Genomic DNA, 18157 nt, shown 5'->3' on the forward strand with positions numbered 1-18157 from the left:
ACTACTCGTATCATTGCCCAGAGTTTAATGAATGCATTTAAATCTGTACAAAATGGTACTTTACAGGATCTATAAAACAGAAATAACAGGAATCACTTCTACGTTAACGTTACCGCACTGAATCACCGCGTCCTCGATATCAGTCCAGCATTGTGACACAAAGTGCTCCGTTTATCCCCCATCAAAAAGCACAACAGGAAACACAGCATTGACTCACAATGTCAACAAGTGTCAATCATCTTGGCACATCCCTTTGATAAATAAAATATATATATATATATATATGAGAACATACACATATAAACAATCCCAGTTAGGTGACACCTTCTGCATTAACATGTTATTAAAGTGCATATTTGCTCTTTTAAAGAATTGTGGATTAATTACAGGAGAACAAAAGGCGGTCATGCTGTGATTAAACAAGACGTAGAGGAGGATGGTTCATGGTGCAGCTTTCTTGCTGTGGGAACTCTTCAGAAGAATGAGTGGATGATGATCATGCACTTGCTGGAGGGGGGGCTTTTTGTATGGCACAAAAGTCAAGATTACATGCTGAAAACACTCTTGTTTTACCCTTTACCAAGTCTGTAGAAGAATAATGAATGGTAAACAATAAAAACCTGGGTTAAATCGGATTACAATGTGCTTGCATTCCTCATCTCTGGTTACACATCCGAAAATGCTGGCCTTACAACTTTGCACACTTGATAATTGAATCGTGTTTACCAATGCTGAGAAATAACCTGATATTGTTTATTTACACAGTGCATGTGTGCAGAATGCCTGGCTGCTCTACAGCAAACAGAGCCAGAACTGAACTTTGAAATGCAAAAGAAATCCAAACAGAGTAAAATAATTAATAAGAACGTTTCAAATGAATTTTACACTATTTGAGGCTTTTGTGTGTTTTGCGACGAGGCAATCTGCAAGCTGAAAGACAGAGCACAAGGTAGGATACACAGTGTCCTACTATTGATATGAGAACTTACAGTATACACACAATGACAGTCAGTGTGCTACCAGCATCTTTCTAAACACATCTCGGTGAATGCTGTTATTATTAAAGAGGTACCATACATTCTTCAAATTTCACGCCACTTGGTCTATAAAAAAGGGAAACAATAGAGACAGCACAATTCAGATTATTGTGATCACAGTTGGGGCAACCTGATTTGTCTTTTTTAACAAGTGACACCTCAGTAAAGTGCCATGGATGCCTCCAATAGTGATCACAATTTCTTTTCTGTGTAGCATCACATGCACGTTCATTATGTTATCCTTTTGACATTATAAAAGAGTAGTGTAATCTGATGTTATCAATGGCTTTTAGAAATAACTTGACCTTGCAGGTCCTCTTCAGAAATTTACCCTGTCTGCCTGTTAAGGCATATAGTAAGTCATACAGTCTCCCACTGTATCTTTAAATGGACAATCTAAACTTCCAGATGACTTCAGTAGTTGAGTGTTTTGAGGGGATGATGGTACACCGCTCTCACACGTGCCAATCTTCATCTGTGACAGATCAGACGGTCGATCCTGGAGGAAGGTTTGGTAAAGGATGATCATGGGTGTTTGGTTAGCTAAGGAGGGAGAGACGCTGATACTTCTCCACATGGCTTAGTTATGTAACCTAAAAAGGGAGAAAGATAACAAAAATATCACTTATAATGCACACAGGCCGAATAAAAAAACCACTCCACTCTTAAACAGCATTTACCTTGTGTATATGAGGAGGCATCTCATCCTCTGAGCTCTCTTCTGGTAGTGGCTCATGGTGTCGTGGTGCTGCTTGACCCTCTTCTGCCCACCCTCCCATTGGCACACGAGCCGACCTCACCGCCTTTCCCCCAGCACCTAAAGAGTCTGGGGAGGCAGAGTCAAGGCAGAGGGCATCATTAGGAAAAATCAACAGTTAACATGACTTGTAGAGTTAAAGAAATCCGCACATTGTCCTCAATTGATTCAGACAATTTAAAATGCTGAAACTGCAGGAGTGGAAGCACCCATGTGACAATAACACAAAGTAAAGATGAAGTGATAATACTGTCAAAAAGAACAGTAGGTGAAAATCAATCCATGTTGTTTAAAGCCTGAACTGCCAATCAAATATTGTTCAATTCAAAACATGCCAGTGGTGTGAAACATGGAGAGTAAATCAAAAAGATAGATACCTGTGATAGTTCCACTATGGCGGCGCTGGCTGCCGCTCTGTAATGGAGCCCCCTCCTGGCGCAGGGCAGAACCGTTGTTGGCTGAAGCTGAAGTGGGAATGGCACTGGGACTGGGTACTGCTGTGGGGAAGGTGTGTGAGCGAGGGAAGTGTCTGGAGTGAGCGCTGGGTTCGCTCCTCACTTCATCCGGGACACTGTCGCTGCTTTCGTCACTCTCCTGCCTGTGCCACGTGTGACGAGAGACCTCGCTACGTGACTGCTGTTTATGGAGCTAAAAGGGAAAAAAAAAAGATAGGAGGAGGAGCTGTAAATGATGTCAGGTGCGTCAGATGTGAGAACACGCTGAACTTCAGTCAGTTTATGACTCCAACAGATCCTCTCTATTCTCTTCCTCTAATGTGTGCATATGTACACTTACCTCATGCATGTAAAGTGCATGGATGCTCATCTCAGTGGAGGCATACTCTGATAGGATCAAACTGGAAAGTTGTCCCTCCCATGCACTGCTTCCTGAACTGACAGTTCGAGCATCAGTCCTATCAGAGGAGAGCAAAAATGTGGAAAAAATGAGGACATGAAGATGAGGATGATAGAGGAAAACAGAATATTGCATTTAGATAAGAAATTAAGATGGGTAATGATTGACAAAGCTCTTGTGAGTGTGGTAGATTTGTACTTTGAGCTGTGAGTTATAATCTATTTTTAGTTTCAATCCAGCGGCAAGGTAAATATTACAAGTTGGACAGAAAGAGCCAGCCTAAAAGGCATAATTATGAAGGAGCATTTTCCTACCCAGAGCCTGCCATGGCCTTGCTCATGGTTGAAGTGTGGCCACCAGCCCTGTGAGCTCCACTCAAGCTGCCTCTCAGGTGAAGACTGCTGCTGATTGGAGAAAGGGAGCGCAAGGCAGATGCCCCATCGCTTATGCCAGCTGCTGCATGATTGGTCAAAGAACTGTCCCGACCAAAATGAACAGAGCCCAGGGTAGATGGACCTGCCAAGAGGTTTGCAACGAGACTCCTTGGCTATAAGAGAGAGAAAGGGTAAGAGATAAGGAAGTAGATCCACTTCTGAAGATGTTAGGAATTTTAACTCAAACATGAATGTTTATTTATCGCCGTACTTCAGACTCTGAAAGTGAGAGTGGATGCGTGTCTGAAGGGGCTCCGGTGGCCTCTCTGTGAACTCTTTCTTTCAGCTGGCTGATGAAGTGCGTGGTCTCTTGAGGAGGCTGCCACTGAGGGTTGGTGATAGCGAAATGCATCAGAGACAACTCCGTCTTCCCGTCCTCTGCTTGTTGGTAGATAGATGCCTCTGTCTTCCCTTCTGACATCCACTGTAGTGGGAGGAGAGAGAGGCAACTTACAGATACATTCTCTCATTCACTCATATTGCACTTTTGAATGAATTAATCTGATGCATGTAGACATGGATACAGTGCACAGTCTATAGACACTTCAAACAGGTGTCTACAGGTGTTTATGTCTATGTGGCAGTTCCTCACCGCAGGGTGTCCATGCTGCCTGATGTCCATTTGGGCAAAGGAGCAAGTGTCTCCCACCCCGACGACCTCTACGGTGAAGTTCCTGAAGAAATCAATGATCTCTAGAGACTTCCTCCTCAGGCAGAAGATGAGGATGATGGGAGTCACCACTGGACTCAGCAGCTCCTCTAGAATAAACACCTGGAAGCAAACAGATACGAAAGGTTAACCCTGTATACTTGTATAACAAAGAATGGTTTAGAAAGCACACCTAATTAATTTTGAACTCTTGCTTAAAAAGATGTGTTATTTAAAACTACAAACTCATATAATTGAGATGTTGTAAAAAAGCAAAAGCAGTTGCCGTTGGCTGGGAAAATCTAGAACCAAGGAGTGAATCTCTTCTCTTATATAGTGCAACAAGGTGCAGCTCAGTGTGGCACTGAAACCCCTATTGGTTCAAGTGGATCTGCTTAATATTGAATTGCAGAAGTCTGCAGTTTCACTAGTCTGCTAGGAGTTATGAATGCAAATAACGGTGTGACTGTAAAGCTTGGCATTTCTCTAAAAAAAACAGATGTTCAGAGAGTATTTGGCAGTATAACTGTAGGCCCCTTTTCACAGCAGACATTTTGACTTGTCATAGCAAGAACAGCACAGGTGCAAGTAATAATATTAATGATGGCTTGATTGCATTTAAGGACCATTTCATGATCCTGAAGGTTCAGCTGTAATACAACCATCAATAATTATATTAATCATACCTATGGTTTTCCTACTGTGACATGTCAGAATGAACTTTTGACAGGTTAATTCCAATGTTATCATCTTGACATTTATTCCCAGTACAGAATTTGTACGCACTGCTTTGTACTGGAAGAGCTGGGAGAACTGGTCACGGGTCTCATATCTATGTGCATTGCCCTGCCAGTGGTCAGGCATGTAGTGGATATGAGCCAGGATAACTCGCAACAGCTGCTCAGGACAAAACACCATGTGCTTATCAGGAATAAATGACCTGCAGAGAGAGAAAAATAAGTGATTGAAACATAACGTAGTCTTACAACTTCAGAGCTTTAGTGACAGGATATCGGATAATAACAGACTCTACCTTTGAAATGTTTTTGATAACCATAAATACAGAGTTTGACATTGAAAACATTTTTAGTAGGTAACGTTTTTTTTAATTCTTTGCAAAGATCTCACAAAACAATTTAAATTCAGTTCAGAATCTACCTATGAAATTTCTTATGGATTCTTAATTGCCTTTGATCTTTATAGGTACAAGATAGACTTACACAGATAGAAGATTTTTCTATCATAAAAATTCATGGGAATGTTCAGTGTTAATATTTAACATTTTTGATTTAAACTCATTATAGACTTCAAGGAGTGAGAAGCTACTTATGGAAGGAAACCCTCTTATAATCATCAGTTATACAGCAGAATAAACTGCTGAAGAGCATTAAAGGGATTACAACTCTGGGTAGATTTAAAAAGGGCAATAAAAAAATGGCTTGTGGGTAACGGGACCCTTATATTCTAGGTTAATATTTCTGTCTTGTATTCATGTTGTATATTTTTATCTGATGTTTGTGATTTAATATCTGTTCAATAATGATGAAGGTGATAAATTTTAAGAGATGAATGAGAAATTGGTGATGTATTTTATCCATCTTCATTGTTCATACAGTTACAACTACTGCCTTTTCCTCCCTCCCCTGCTCTCCCAGCATGCTGGACCATCATTGAAATAAGCCTCCGGGCTTTGCTGTGTTACCCTGACTAATCATTAAATGATTTGTCTATATGTTTATAAAATGCTTTTGTTAAATACAATCATTAAATCAATCACGCAGATGTGTATTCAGAGAGATGAGAATAGCAGATAGATTATCTGTGTGACACTGATCCCTACCTGCATACTGTGATACACACTCCGAGCAGTGTGATTGACGAGAGAACATGTTCAACTGCAAGCACGTCCTCGTCATAGATGGTCAGGGCGATGAGGACTGCCAGAAGAGATCCAGCAAAAAACGCTACATTTTTGGCCACCACAGTCAGCAGTGGTGAAAGGAAACAGTTCATATACTTGGATGCAGCCTGAAGGAAACAGGAACAAATGAGGAGGAAGAGGGAGAGAAAAATGAGGAAATAGATTAATGATTAACTCCGCAGGCAACTGAAGGGAGGCACGAGTATAAGCTTAAAGAGCATAATGTAATGATATTCTGCATGTTCTTTCTATTTAATTAAAAGAAAAACACTGGGTTCAAAGAGAGAAGAAAGCAAAATAAGCTAATACACTGACCTTGTAGCCTTTGCTAAGGCGTGACATGAGTTCATGGTCCAACTCATTAAAGTGACGCAGGTAACATCGACCATACAGAGACCAGCATCTCGCTCCCAGAGAACCAGGCTCTCGCTTAATCACCTAGACACACACACACACACACACACACACACACACACACACAATAAACTACTGTCTTGGCCACTGAATGAAACATGAAACTGTTTAGAGTCTGTATGTGCATGTGAACCACTTACCTCAGTATAACTGAAGAAGGCGTAGAGAATCTGCCACACCAGAATGACCGGACACAGCAGCAGATTGGCAATGCCAATCCACAGTATACGTGATGCTAGCCTGTCTGCCAGCTCAAGCCTGTTGCCTCCTCTTTTATACTCTTGTTTCAGGCTCCACTCATTCTCAAACAGAGAGCCTACAGATGCACAAGGAAGAAACAAAAGGGGGAAGCATACAGACAGATCAGTTCACCGGCACACCAAACGAATGCAAAACATACAAAAGGTATAAATGGATTACAGCGAACACACAAACACACACCTGGCCCCCAGAAGAAGATGAGTTCAAAGTTGTACTTGAGACCCCGGGTGTAAAACACAGAGTCCCCAAGTAAAGGAAGTCGAAATCGCACAGGAAGGAGAGATTTATTCACCATGGCAACCTACAGAAGAACAGGATGGAAGCTTTTGTTTGAGGTCACACTGTTTCCTTATGTTCACAGGTAACTATGTCAGACATGAATAGTGCCGCACCAAACAGTGTTATTAAAATTTCATCATAAATACACATACCATGTAGTTTTTAAAGCGGAGGATGCGGTGGTAGATGTCAAGCTCTGTCAGTTCTTTTTTATGGATACAGATCTGATGCTCCTTCTGGATCTCCACTATCCTAGCCTGAACCTCCTGCCATGTTGCATAGGGGAGCTCTGACTGAAAAAGAAAAGCACAGTAAAGGTTAGAGGGTTAAATTAGATTATACTATGTGATTATAACACATCTTACTAGATATTTTTAAAGCAGACAAAGTAAATCTTCATGTGGCCAACACCCTACTACAAAATAACATCCTGACATTACTTTGCCTGGCTCACCATGGTCATCTTGAGGGCGTTAATATAGAAGGATCGGATCTCCCAGTAGCAGCAGACGTTATAGATGAATTTGATCAGGCGATGTAGCCAAAACACGCCAGAGATTATCAGCACAAAGATCACAAATGAATTGCCTTGGATACTGTGGAAAAAATTTTTTATAATTAAAAGATTTATGCACAAGACAGCTTTAAAGTCTTCAGACATAAGTCATTGCTTTGACAAATTTAATATTTCTTTATAGCACAATCAAACACATGGTAGCTAACATGGGTAAATAAGTTAACACATTTCAACAGAAAAATTGTGTGAAAGTCGGTGGTTTCATACCTTTTTCATATTAAAAATGTGCCAATGCACTGTAACTCACAAGGATTTCTCAAAAATTATTTCACTGTTATCATTAAGAAAGCACAAACATGCTTGATATTTGGGGTAAAACTTTCATCTTTTTCTCATATACATACTTCAAACATCACACTTCTGAATCATGTTCTTTCATAAAAAACAGGTATGACTCAGAGATTAACAAGTAAAAAAACAAATTGGGATTTACGATAATTTCCCACTGTGCAACTTAATGATTTACATCCCACACTTATTTAGTCTGGACGTGTTAGTGTTTCTTTACAGATGTGTCATTTGGATGATGGTATCCCACAACCCCTGTAACTTTCTAATAATCATCAGATCTATACTCAGCTACACCTCACTTAGAAAGCAAATAACACTTGTAGATTCTCTGCAGAAAGGTATCACAAAGTACATTTGCTAAATACAGTGTCATACTCACCGTGCACTGCAGACATTCACTGGGAGGATGGCATCAGGCAAGGTGACTTTAGACGAATCAGTGTGATTTACAAACTTGTTAGCAAAGAGGATGTCATAATCCACACAGTTGGCAAGGAACACTGTGAAGCCAACCACAAACAGCAATTGACTGCAAAGAGAGAGAAGAAGAAGGTGGCAGGGGAGAAAGGAAAAGACAGTAAGAAACCATACTTATAGGGCACATCACATACCAAATTCCCTGAAAAACGTTTTTACAGTTTATGATGAATAGGATACATACACCAGCTCAAAGATCTCGCCCAGCAGCATACAGGTGAATCCATTCTTCTGATGCAGATTATAGACGTAAGAGACGTTAAGGAATATTGTAAATCCATCTGAAGTGAGAAATCTTATTTGTGTAAAGATAGAGACAATTCAGAACATGTGAAAGGATATTCTTTGGAAAAACAGGTCCAGGTTTTCTATGTGGTGCCACTGAGCTGCAAAAGATTCATTGCAAATTAGTAGTGCTGATGTTGTTAAGCATTATTGTCAGTGTAAAAGAGAAGGAAGTGTTTCTGTGTGTGAGAAGGCCATGATTTGCTTGCGATTTGTGTGTGCGTGTCATACATTTGACTCCTTCTGGCACATGCATCAGCAGGTTCTCCTCTCCAGGGGGAGAGTCGCTGTAGGACGCCTCCAGGCGCTGGTACTCTGTGTCAAAGTGCGCCATAGTGACAGCAGCTTCAGTCTCACCAAGTAGATAAGCCCACTGCTACAGACTGGAGAGATGGGAGGGATGAGGGGATAACAAGAGGGTTAAGGATATGAAGATGAGTGGTAAAACATGACAGGAATAGAAGAAAAACAGTGATATAATAAGAAAGTCACAAAACAGAAAAGCACATGTTTGTAGTTGTTGATCCCTGCAGGAATATTCTATTCTGCCTGACCCTCTTGAAGTGAGGTGAGAGGTCAGGATCAATGACACAGCAGAAACCCTGGAGCTGGAGCTGGAGTCTTGCTGACAAAGGCAGTTCAAAACTAAATGCCCAGGTTAAAGGGCAGTCCTCTTATTCAATATGGAAACAGGCACGTACTGTAGTGTCCTCACACAGGGCTGAATTTTAAACAAAAGCAGACATAAAAAAATGCACTTTATGTAACTTGTAACCGACGGCCTGGGAAAACATACAGCGATGTATGAAACGAAACTTGTGGTAAAGCCACTTTAAATTGCAACTGCCTCGGTTAGAATAAGACTGAAACTAACTATTGTATGTAACACTAAAACCAACCAAATGGTTCAGAGACAAATATTTCTGTCTAAAAGGTCTGTCTATGTAGTTATGGTTGTTAATACCACCAGGAGATCCCAAAGAGACTCTTTGAATTCATAATGTTTTCACTCAAGGCTATAATTACATAGTATGGAGTACAAACTACCTAGCAGGAGTGAAGTGCAACAGAAATTATGAAAGAAGAGGCAAAACATTCTGCAGGGACTCATCTTAATTACGTTTAACTGCTGCCCTGTCCTGCATTAACAACATTTTGTGGTGTAATAACTGTAATAAAAAACCAGGGACCATTTTGTAAGAGGGAAGGTACATTATTGAAAATGTAATGGTGAAATTGAACTAATGCTTTATTTACTGGTGACATCTTTTAACCACACATAAGCGTATTATGCCAGAACAAAGCTATGGTATAAATATCAGCTACAGAAATATGCCTTGCTTACCTCCATTCCAGTAAAGTACGTCCTATCCAGATCTGGTGTTTACTCAACATTCCCAGCTGAAAAAAGAGGAAGAATCCGTCTTATTTAAGACCACAACAAACAGCAGGAAAGGGCTTTGTGCCGTATTATTCTCGAGACAACATACAATACAGTTCGGGGGGGCTTAACCCACACACAAAATACCATATATAGCCGTCTTTTAATGAGTGGCTGTTTAAAAATCATAAGTAGCAGTGACACATCAACGAAGCCAACACAGATTCAAGTGTTGTTGTTGTCGTGGTTTGACAGCGCAGGCCTGCCCCAATATGTTACCTCTCAAATCCCGCCGCATGGAGCCCTTACCGTTAGGTTTTCACCTCCGTTGAGACAGGTATAAACAGTGAATCCACGGGAATTTTTTTTATCCGTTCACCGTCTTGTTTTCGTTTTCCTTTCGCCCCCTTATCGAAGTCAGATATAAGCCAGTTTCATTTTCGATACAGCTAGCAGTGTGTGTGGCGTCTATCACGGCGAACGGACGGGAGCGTTATCCAATCAGAGAAGGAATTCTGTAATGTTTAAAGAAGCGGCCAATCAGGTTCGTCCGGAGGCGGGCTCTGAGAGTGTGTTGTGTAGATTTTGGGACGTCCTGTGGCACGCCCTGCATGAGCCTCCATGATGGGCTCCTTTCAAAACATCACTCTGGTTTGTTTAATTAAATGTGTGTTTACTACCACCGCCTGGTCGGTTTAAGTAGCACAACAATACTCTCAGAGGTGCTTTCAGACTACACATAATGATTGGAATATGAATAAGAAATTATATAAATAAATAGTCATAAAAATTACAAAACAGAAGATTTTTTTTAAAATAAAAAACAAACCAAAACTTAGGCTAAATATTGCTGTATGTATGTAGTGCCCCAAAAGGGATTTATTGAGTTATTACAAAGCTTTTGAACTGCTTTTTTGAATGAATTATTTATTATTTTATAGTTTAAAAGGCTTAAAAATGAGAAATGGATCAGTAGGATTCTTCATTTTCGTTTACTGTAATATATAAACATCAGTGATAGAGGAAGTATTCAGATCCTGTAGTTAATGTACATAAAGTATAATATGAAGTACTCATTATGCAGCAGAATGACCTCTGTCAGTGTTATATTATTATACAACATACACACTGTTTGGTTAAATTAATTATTATAAAAAAAACTTGGACTGTGTTTCTTTAAGGGAACCTTTTCTATGGCTGATTTTATATATAGAGCATGGTACATAGGACAAAGTTATTTGCTTGCAATGTAATGGATGAAAATTTGTTCTTGTCTATGTTAGATAAATATTTCACCACTGCTGTATTTAGTCCATGTGGGCTGGGAACTTGTATGTGCATGACACAATAACTAACTACCTAACTAACTAACAAACTATATTATGTAAACTCATTATTGCCATTGCCTTAGTGTGTAAACAGGGCATGCACTGATGTAACTACTTAATATACTGTTGGATGGTTTAATCTATAACAATGCATCATGTACTACCTCAAATTTGTACTTGGGTAGAGTACTTAAGTAAATATATTAGTTACTTTCTACTGTACTTCTACCATATATAATACAGTAGCTTGCCAAATGTCATGCATTGGTAATGGGATAGTAACATTAATGGGATAGAACATCAATCAACACATGCAGATAGATGTAGCCAGCATGTCAAAATCCTTTCCAAATCCAAAAAACTTTCATTGCTTAACAGTATGATTCTGACTCTGAATCGTATTGTGGTGTTGATATTAACTCTGATTCTGAAGTTAAGACACATATCTAATTTGTTAGGCTAATAACACTACGTAATGCTCACTTATGATGAATATTCATAAATGATTGTAAAGTCCCTGCAGTGACAGCTGGGCTTTTGTTCACTGTGTCACTGCATTAGTTACACTGTTAACACCAGTGACTGTGTGTTTGTGTGCAGGCTGTGTGTGTGTGTGTGTGTGTGTGTGTGTGTGTGTGTGTGTGTGACTTTGTGTATTGAATTTAGTAATGACGATTTCATTGACCTATCTCCCCAAACAGAACAGACACCTTCTCTTACACGTCTGTCTCTTTCTCACTCTCTCTTTTGTCACGGCGCCAGAGGAAAGTAACTGGCAGGGCATTTGGGCCCCCCGTAGCATCACGACTCAACTACCGTCCAACCTACACAAATATCAGCCACGCTTAATTTGCATACATTAATGCATCAGCAATCACTCATGACTGCTGTTATTACTGTTGCGGAACCAAATAAACTCATAGTGAAATATACAGAAACTGCGTCAACAAAAAACACAGGCTGGCGAAAGTCCAGGGCTTTAACAATTTTACATGTTCTGTTCGTGTTTACAACAGCTGCTGTCACCATGACAACCACGACACATTCCGTTAAAAGTCACCAGATAACCTTCGTCACTGTTGAAAAATAAACAGGTGTTTTGGTTTAATCAGTGACCGTGTTAACTGGCAATCTTCAGCTGAATGCGTGGTTGCCCGTAGGGAAGGTAGCTGGTTTCTAAAAGTACGGCGCCAGAGGAAAGTAACCCTCCAGACATTTGGTTTTTCTGGGCGCGCCCGCACCCATATTTAAGCCTTTTATTTGGACACCTACATGTTCTGTTCGTGTTTTCAACAGCTGCCGTTACCACGGCAACCATGACACACCAGATAACACGGTCACTGGTTAAACAGAAACACCTGCCGGCACGCTAGCCTCAGCTAGCCGCTTTAACTTCCCGCTCCAGCGTCACACGCCGACAAAAACGCTGAATAACAGTTAGTAACTGCCGTGAACTGAAGTACAGATGGTTAATCAAACTTCTCAAACACAGAAAGAGACGACAGAAAGATTAAAAAAAAGAGTGAGACTAAAAGTGTAAAGGCGACAACTGCTGCTGACAACAAAACAAACACCGTACTTCCGGTTTCCGCTCAGGAGCAGCAGAGATTCTAAACAGAGTGATGTCTCACGTCTCTCTAAATCCAAACACCAAAAATGGACAAAAAACGTACAAAAGACGCAGGAGTCCCCCCCCTACTTGTGAATTTTATTTTATTTTTTCCCCGAGCCTCGTGGGCCCTTTCACGTCGCTGATTTCTTCTGGAGGGGTTGTATGTGTGTGTGTTGACATTTAAAAAAGGGCAAGGGTGTTTTGAGTTGGGTGAGGGGATTGGGGGGGAGTCTGTGTAATCCCGTTATTATAGTGATCTGGGTAATTTAATCTGTTCTGATTAGGATTAGTCTTCATTCAACTTAATCCAGTGGAAAAAGTCTGTCACAATGAAGCTCACTCGCCAGTAAACACCAAACAGTAACTGAAATGTAGAAGTGATACATGATTCAACATGAACTGGTGTCTCTGATAATCCTGGTGATGAACCTCAGCAGTTAGACTTAATCTTATTTAATTTTGATAACATGTACAGGAAAAGGGTGGCATTCCAGATGTTGAAACATGCAGAAGTTTACTTCTTCTTTTTTTACAGCACGTTTCCTCACATTGGACAATCACAATAAACAAAATGATACAACAGGAGCCCATTATTGCAAATGTCTAGACACTAAGTTAGACAAACTTATCCAGATTTTGCAGGAAATACTGATAATTTGAGTTTGTCAAAACAAAAATAAAGCTTAAGCTCCAGTTGAGTGAGTTCACCTCCGTTTTTCCTCTATTAGATGAGTTTTTTTCTGTTGGATGACTTATGATGTTTGTTCATTGCCACAATAATATGAAATACAATATCTCTTGATTAATCTGCATATGAATTACTCCCTGTGTTATTGTACAAGCTGATATGTCTGATATGTAGTATGTGTGTTAGCATGTGTACTCTGCTGCAGGCTATAGCTGGCTGATTAAATTACCCCACTGTCTGAGGGGAATTAGGGGGGTTGCATTGACAGCTAATTTGCTCCAAAGACGTGCTGTCATGCTGGCCCGCAACCCATGGGTGGTGCTGGGTTAGCAAGGGGTGGGGGTTGGGTGTGGCAGGTGGGGCTGCTGGGAAAGGAGGGGGGAGGGAAAAGGGAATCAGGATGAAGTCATCTCTCTGGAGCAACTTAATTAGCTCAAGCCCTGTCCTGTACGTACACACAGCAGGTATGGAGTAAATGCACATACACTATTTATGTAGCGTGCTCTGTTTAACATTTAAATCATGGCTTTTCTTCCTCCCCATGCTGGCACCCCTGGGGCAGTTTTCCAACAGCCTTTATTGTCCCACTTCCCTTAGGGCTGGAGAGACATACAGTAGATACTGTATTTCACTGCCATAGTATTAAGGGATTGCATTTAAATATTGCAGGCTGCAACTAGTTATTATTTTCATTATCTATTAATCTGTCGATTATTTTTTTTCAAAGAACTGATTAGTTGTTTGGTCTATAAAATGTCAGAAAATAGTGAAGAAAGTCAATTGCTGTTTCCCAAAGCCCACTGTAACTTCCTCAAATGTCTTTTTTTGTCCACAGCCCAAAGATATTCAATTTACTATCATAGAGGACTGAAAAAGAAGAAGAAGAAGAAAATAATCACATTTGAGGAGCTGGAATCAGACAATTTTAACATTTCACCTTAAAAAATGGCTCAAAACGATTAATTGATCACTAAAATAGTTGGTGATAAATTTTCAGTTGATCAACTAATCGATTAATCTACTAATCACCCCCCCCCCCAAATTTCCTAGAAATAATACAGAAGATTTGACTTTGATGTCCTGGTCCTCCCTGAATAATCTCTTAAATATGCTTGCTGAATATGACAGTTCCAGTTTGACTGTCTATCTGGTCCAGTGTAACGACCGGCTAGATTTAACATTTAACACCGATTTCAGGACATTTAATGAGTTTTAAAGATGCTCTTGTGGTTACAGACATGTACTTTTCCCCCATATCACCCAACCTTTATCCTCCCTTATTTCCCTCAACAAACACCTCTGACAGAAAATAACACTCAGGTGTGTACACACACACAGAATGGATCAGTTTGATATCAATTTCCTGTCCCTGTTTGATTCAAGTGGGTGATGTATGACTGATATGTCAGGGAAGCTGACCGGGTTAGACTGTTTTTGTGTGTATGTGGGTGTGAAAGAGATACAAGGAGCTCCAAACAAAGAGATTACTGATGTGTGCCTATATTTTCTCAATGTTAGAGGGCATCTAAATCATCTATATGACACCAAATGAACCAAATTTATTTAAAAGAAATGTTAAAATGTGTACTGTATCTGAGGAGGAGAGAAGAAAAGAGGAGGTCAAACCTTTACTTTCATTCATAATTCGCTGATATGGCACTGTTGGCCTAATAAGCTGTTTAAAATAGTCCATAGCTGTCTCCAGACAGCACCAGTAGTACACTACACGGTCTGCTGACAGTAATCATAACTTGAACTACGCTTTATACTCTTTTAAAAGGAGTCTGATCAGTAAGTTTCCTCCAAAATGACCTTCTTTTAGTCCTTTATTCTCAGAAATGGGATTTAATTTTCAATCCAGAGCCACAGTTGGTGTGTGTGTGTGTGTGTGTGTTGCATGAGTCATACAGATCAGGTGACATCATATATATCAGTCTCTGAGAAGGTGTGCTTGTGTGTGTGTGTGGGGAAGGGAAGCATGCATCAGACATGAATGCATGAATCATTGTATGTGCTTGTCCCCAGGGAGTGGACTCAGAGACCAGACTGCATGGATTGTCCTTCAGAAGCATCACAGTGGCTCAGTCTCTTTGTATTCATTATTTCACCTTAACCCTCCATAGAGGCAAATTTATTGTAAGAAAAAAGCAAAACTGTGTCATTATTTCTTAATATTATTTAGCTCAAATTTTGTCTTTATATATTCTCCCCCCTCTGTGTAACTGTCTCCACCTGGATCTCTGTTGTCTATGTATTGTAAATGATGCATTAATGGTTAATGGTTGTGCATAAACACCATCCAGACATGCAAATGTCCTTTGGACTCGCTCACCCGACAGAAACGTCAGTGCTCAATATCAGCAGAGCAGTTATTGATTGATCAATACACAGGAATATTTGGGAAGGTGGTGGCATGTGAGGACAGATAGAAACCAGCTGGAGGTGCAAGAAGTGGACAAAATAATGGCAACACCAATACATGTGTGCATCCCTTTGATGGTTGTAGTCAGTCCTCAACATCAGTGATTTTAGATAATGTTCTTGCTCCATATTTAACCTAAAATGATCTGACATAACCCCAGTTCTCTGACAACAAATACAAATATTGAATCTGTAGAATTGACACTGTAAAACATCAAATGAGCATTTAGATGTATCAGCCCATAATTAAATTTATGTTAATACAAAACTTTCACTAATTCAAGTTAATTCAACTTTTTGGTTTAGTTAATTTCTACTTTTCATTTTCAGACAATTTCAGAATTTATAAACATGAATTATTCTGACTTGAAGTTATGTTTTGAAAGATTGCACAGTTGAATGTTCACTTAACTCACTTAACTGGAAGCAGAATAACAACAATAATGACAATAACAACAACAATAATAATAGAGATATGACTAGCAATAACAATAGCAGCAATAGCCAGAGAAGAACACCAACAGGACCGCGCCACCATCCGTACACCATTCCTGCGGCGAAGGCCCACAGTTTGGATCCCGGAGTTTCCTGCACATGAGAAAGCACAAAAGACTCTGGGGAAGAAGTCGAGTTAGTAACATGCAGTAATGGTACATGAATGCATACAGATGGAGAGGAGGAGGAGGAGGAGAGAGGAGCTCAGAGCATCATGGGAAGTCTCCCAGCAGTCTAGGCCTATAGCAGCATAACTAGTTTCTTAAGAAGCATGATTAGCATTTTAGCAGCCTCATGTATTGTTTATGTACCAGCTATCGTTAATAGGAGCAGCCACAGCTGTAAGATCATTGAGACAAATGAAGAAACGAATTCTCAAACTATGAAGTGGAACAAAAGTTTGACTGTGATGTTGTTGATGTTTAGCTCATTTAACTTTAAGGAGCTTACATTTTTAAGTTGAACCAGCTGAAAATGTTTTGCAGTCTATCCATGATTAGACGATTGGAGAAACAAAGGGACGTGACTGCCTGGTTTTCATGTCATTTGGGTTTATATCTGCAGCATGATTACATCAATCTGTAATGTCTGGTCCCTGATTTTGTTTTCATTTTGTTTGTCTCTGTGTGTTGATGAATGTTGCCGCTGTGTGTGGATAGACGTGTTTGCCCTCCACTAGCAGAAGTTTAATACTGACGAGTAATTCGATGTAAATTAAATTAGAGATACTAAGTAACCTCATCTTCTCAATATTGAGTTTCCTTGACTGTGTGTGTTTATGTGTGTGTGTGTCACTGTAAACCACATAAACCATATTTAGATGGATGAAAACAATGTTTAAATAAAGCTGCTGCAGTTATTGTAGTAACAGATTATTCATGCACTGCCAGAACACAAACATGCTGAAATATTTTGGCATAAGAACTGTGAAGGATATTAAATATCACCACGGCAACTCACATTGAAATATTCAGTTATTTTTGGTCTTCTTATGCACATTACATACCACCTCTGCACTACCCGCACTTCCACTACCTCAAGTTTTTGTTTACACTATAACTTGCATATTACATTTATTTTGCACGTATTGTAAAAACTTGTGAGTATAGATATGTACTAGTTGTCTGTATATTCAGTATGTAACTGTATATTTTTTGCATATACAGTATAATTTTTTCTTTTTAATTTCTTCTTTAGTGCTACTTTTATATACTTTGTTCTATTTTATTGCAAAATTGGTTGTTTTACTCTATTCTAATTTAAAATATTTTAATATTTTCAAATACATTGCACAACTGAATGTCATTTTGCAATCCTGCATTGTATAATGACAATTTAAATGAACCTTGAACCTTGAAATATTTGATTATTTTAAACACATCACAAGGAGGAATTTTTTAAGAAATTTGAGGTGGTTTATACATATATTTATATAAGACATTTTAGGATAGATTTAGAACTTTCACTGCAGAAAATTCCGTCAAATTAGACCAAACAAATGCGTCTTTGTCTCTTCAGGACCATTTAAAAATCCAAAAGAGAGCTTGTTGAGAGCCAAATTTTGCCCTCGGGTCTTGTTTTGGATTGTCCCATTTTACTAGTTAACCATACACAGTAAGGTTGATGATCAATTAGTGCAGTTCACACTGATTTCTCTTACACACTGCATCTCTTTGATCCAGCGTGTCCTCTCAGACAGCCATAAACAGATGATGTCTGGAGTGAGAGGTTCGGGTCACAGGAGAGGAGTGACCGAAAGAGAAAGAGGGTGATAAAAGAAGAGATTTATGGATGCTCTAGTCGTAAAACTGATTGGCTGTGACATTGTGAGCGATGCCTATTAGCTCATGCATCAAATATACACTCACATACATGTGCACATATACTCACACACGAGTTACTAGATACATGTGTTTAATTATGTGCTTGTAGTTAAATGTGTGTTTCCATAAATATGCAAATATAGATGAAGACTCAGCACTGTGGATGGGTGGG

The 18157-nt window shown here is 39.6% G+C and overlaps 1 protein-coding gene across 2 annotated transcripts; it reads right to left on the bottom strand.

Moving 5' to 3' along the window:
• Positions 1-8: 8 nt before the first annotated feature.
• atg9a (ATG9 autophagy related 9 homolog A (S. cerevisiae)) lies at positions 9-10110 on the bottom strand. Of its 2 annotated transcripts, none has more exons than XM_067613564.1 (20): positions 9928-10110; positions 9583-9638; positions 8469-8620; positions 8295-8338; positions 8137-8201; positions 7855-8004; positions 7062-7203; positions 6760-6900; positions 6509-6629; positions 6208-6383; positions 5969-6091; positions 5573-5760; positions 4519-4672; positions 3676-3855; positions 3295-3507; positions 2964-3196; positions 2590-2707; positions 2172-2442; positions 1718-1863; positions 9-1630 (listed from the first exon to the last, which is right to left on the bottom strand). In XM_067613564.1, exons 3-20 carry the CDS (start codon positions 8569-8571, stop codon positions 1622-1624), a joined length of 2577 nt encoding a protein of 858 aa, XP_067469665.1. In that variant the 5' UTR covers positions 8572-8620; positions 9583-9638; positions 9928-10110; the 3' UTR covers positions 9-1621. The 2 variants fall into 2 exon arrangements, with proteins under 2 accessions (XP_067469665.1, XP_067469666.1); XM_067613565.1 differs by having other exon boundaries at positions 9898-10110.
• Positions 10111-18157: the final 8047 nt, after the last annotated feature.

The sequence above is a fragment of the Thunnus thynnus genome, chromosome 16, assembly GCF_963924715.1.
Source record: "Thunnus thynnus chromosome 16, fThuThy2.1, whole genome shotgun sequence".
Classification (NCBI taxonomy): Eukaryota; Metazoa; Chordata; class Actinopteri; order Scombriformes; family Scombridae; genus Thunnus; species Thunnus thynnus.

What these genes read in the sequence shown, in the direction of transcription:
- atg9a (XM_067613564.1), bottom strand. Translation starts at nt 8,571, where the DNA reads ATGGCGCACTTTGACACAGAGTACCAGCGCCTGGAGGCGTCCTACAGC. An exon ending in TGTGCCAGAAGGAGTCAAAT is followed by an intron (nt 8,339 to 8,468) that starts GTATGACACGCA and finishes AATCTTTTGCAG; the next exon opens with CTCAGTGGCACCACATAGAA. An exon ending in GGCGAGATCTTTGAGCTGGT is followed by an intron (nt 8,005 to 8,136) that starts GTATGTATCCTA and finishes CTCTCTTTGCAG; the next exon opens with TCAATTGCTGTTTGTGGTTG.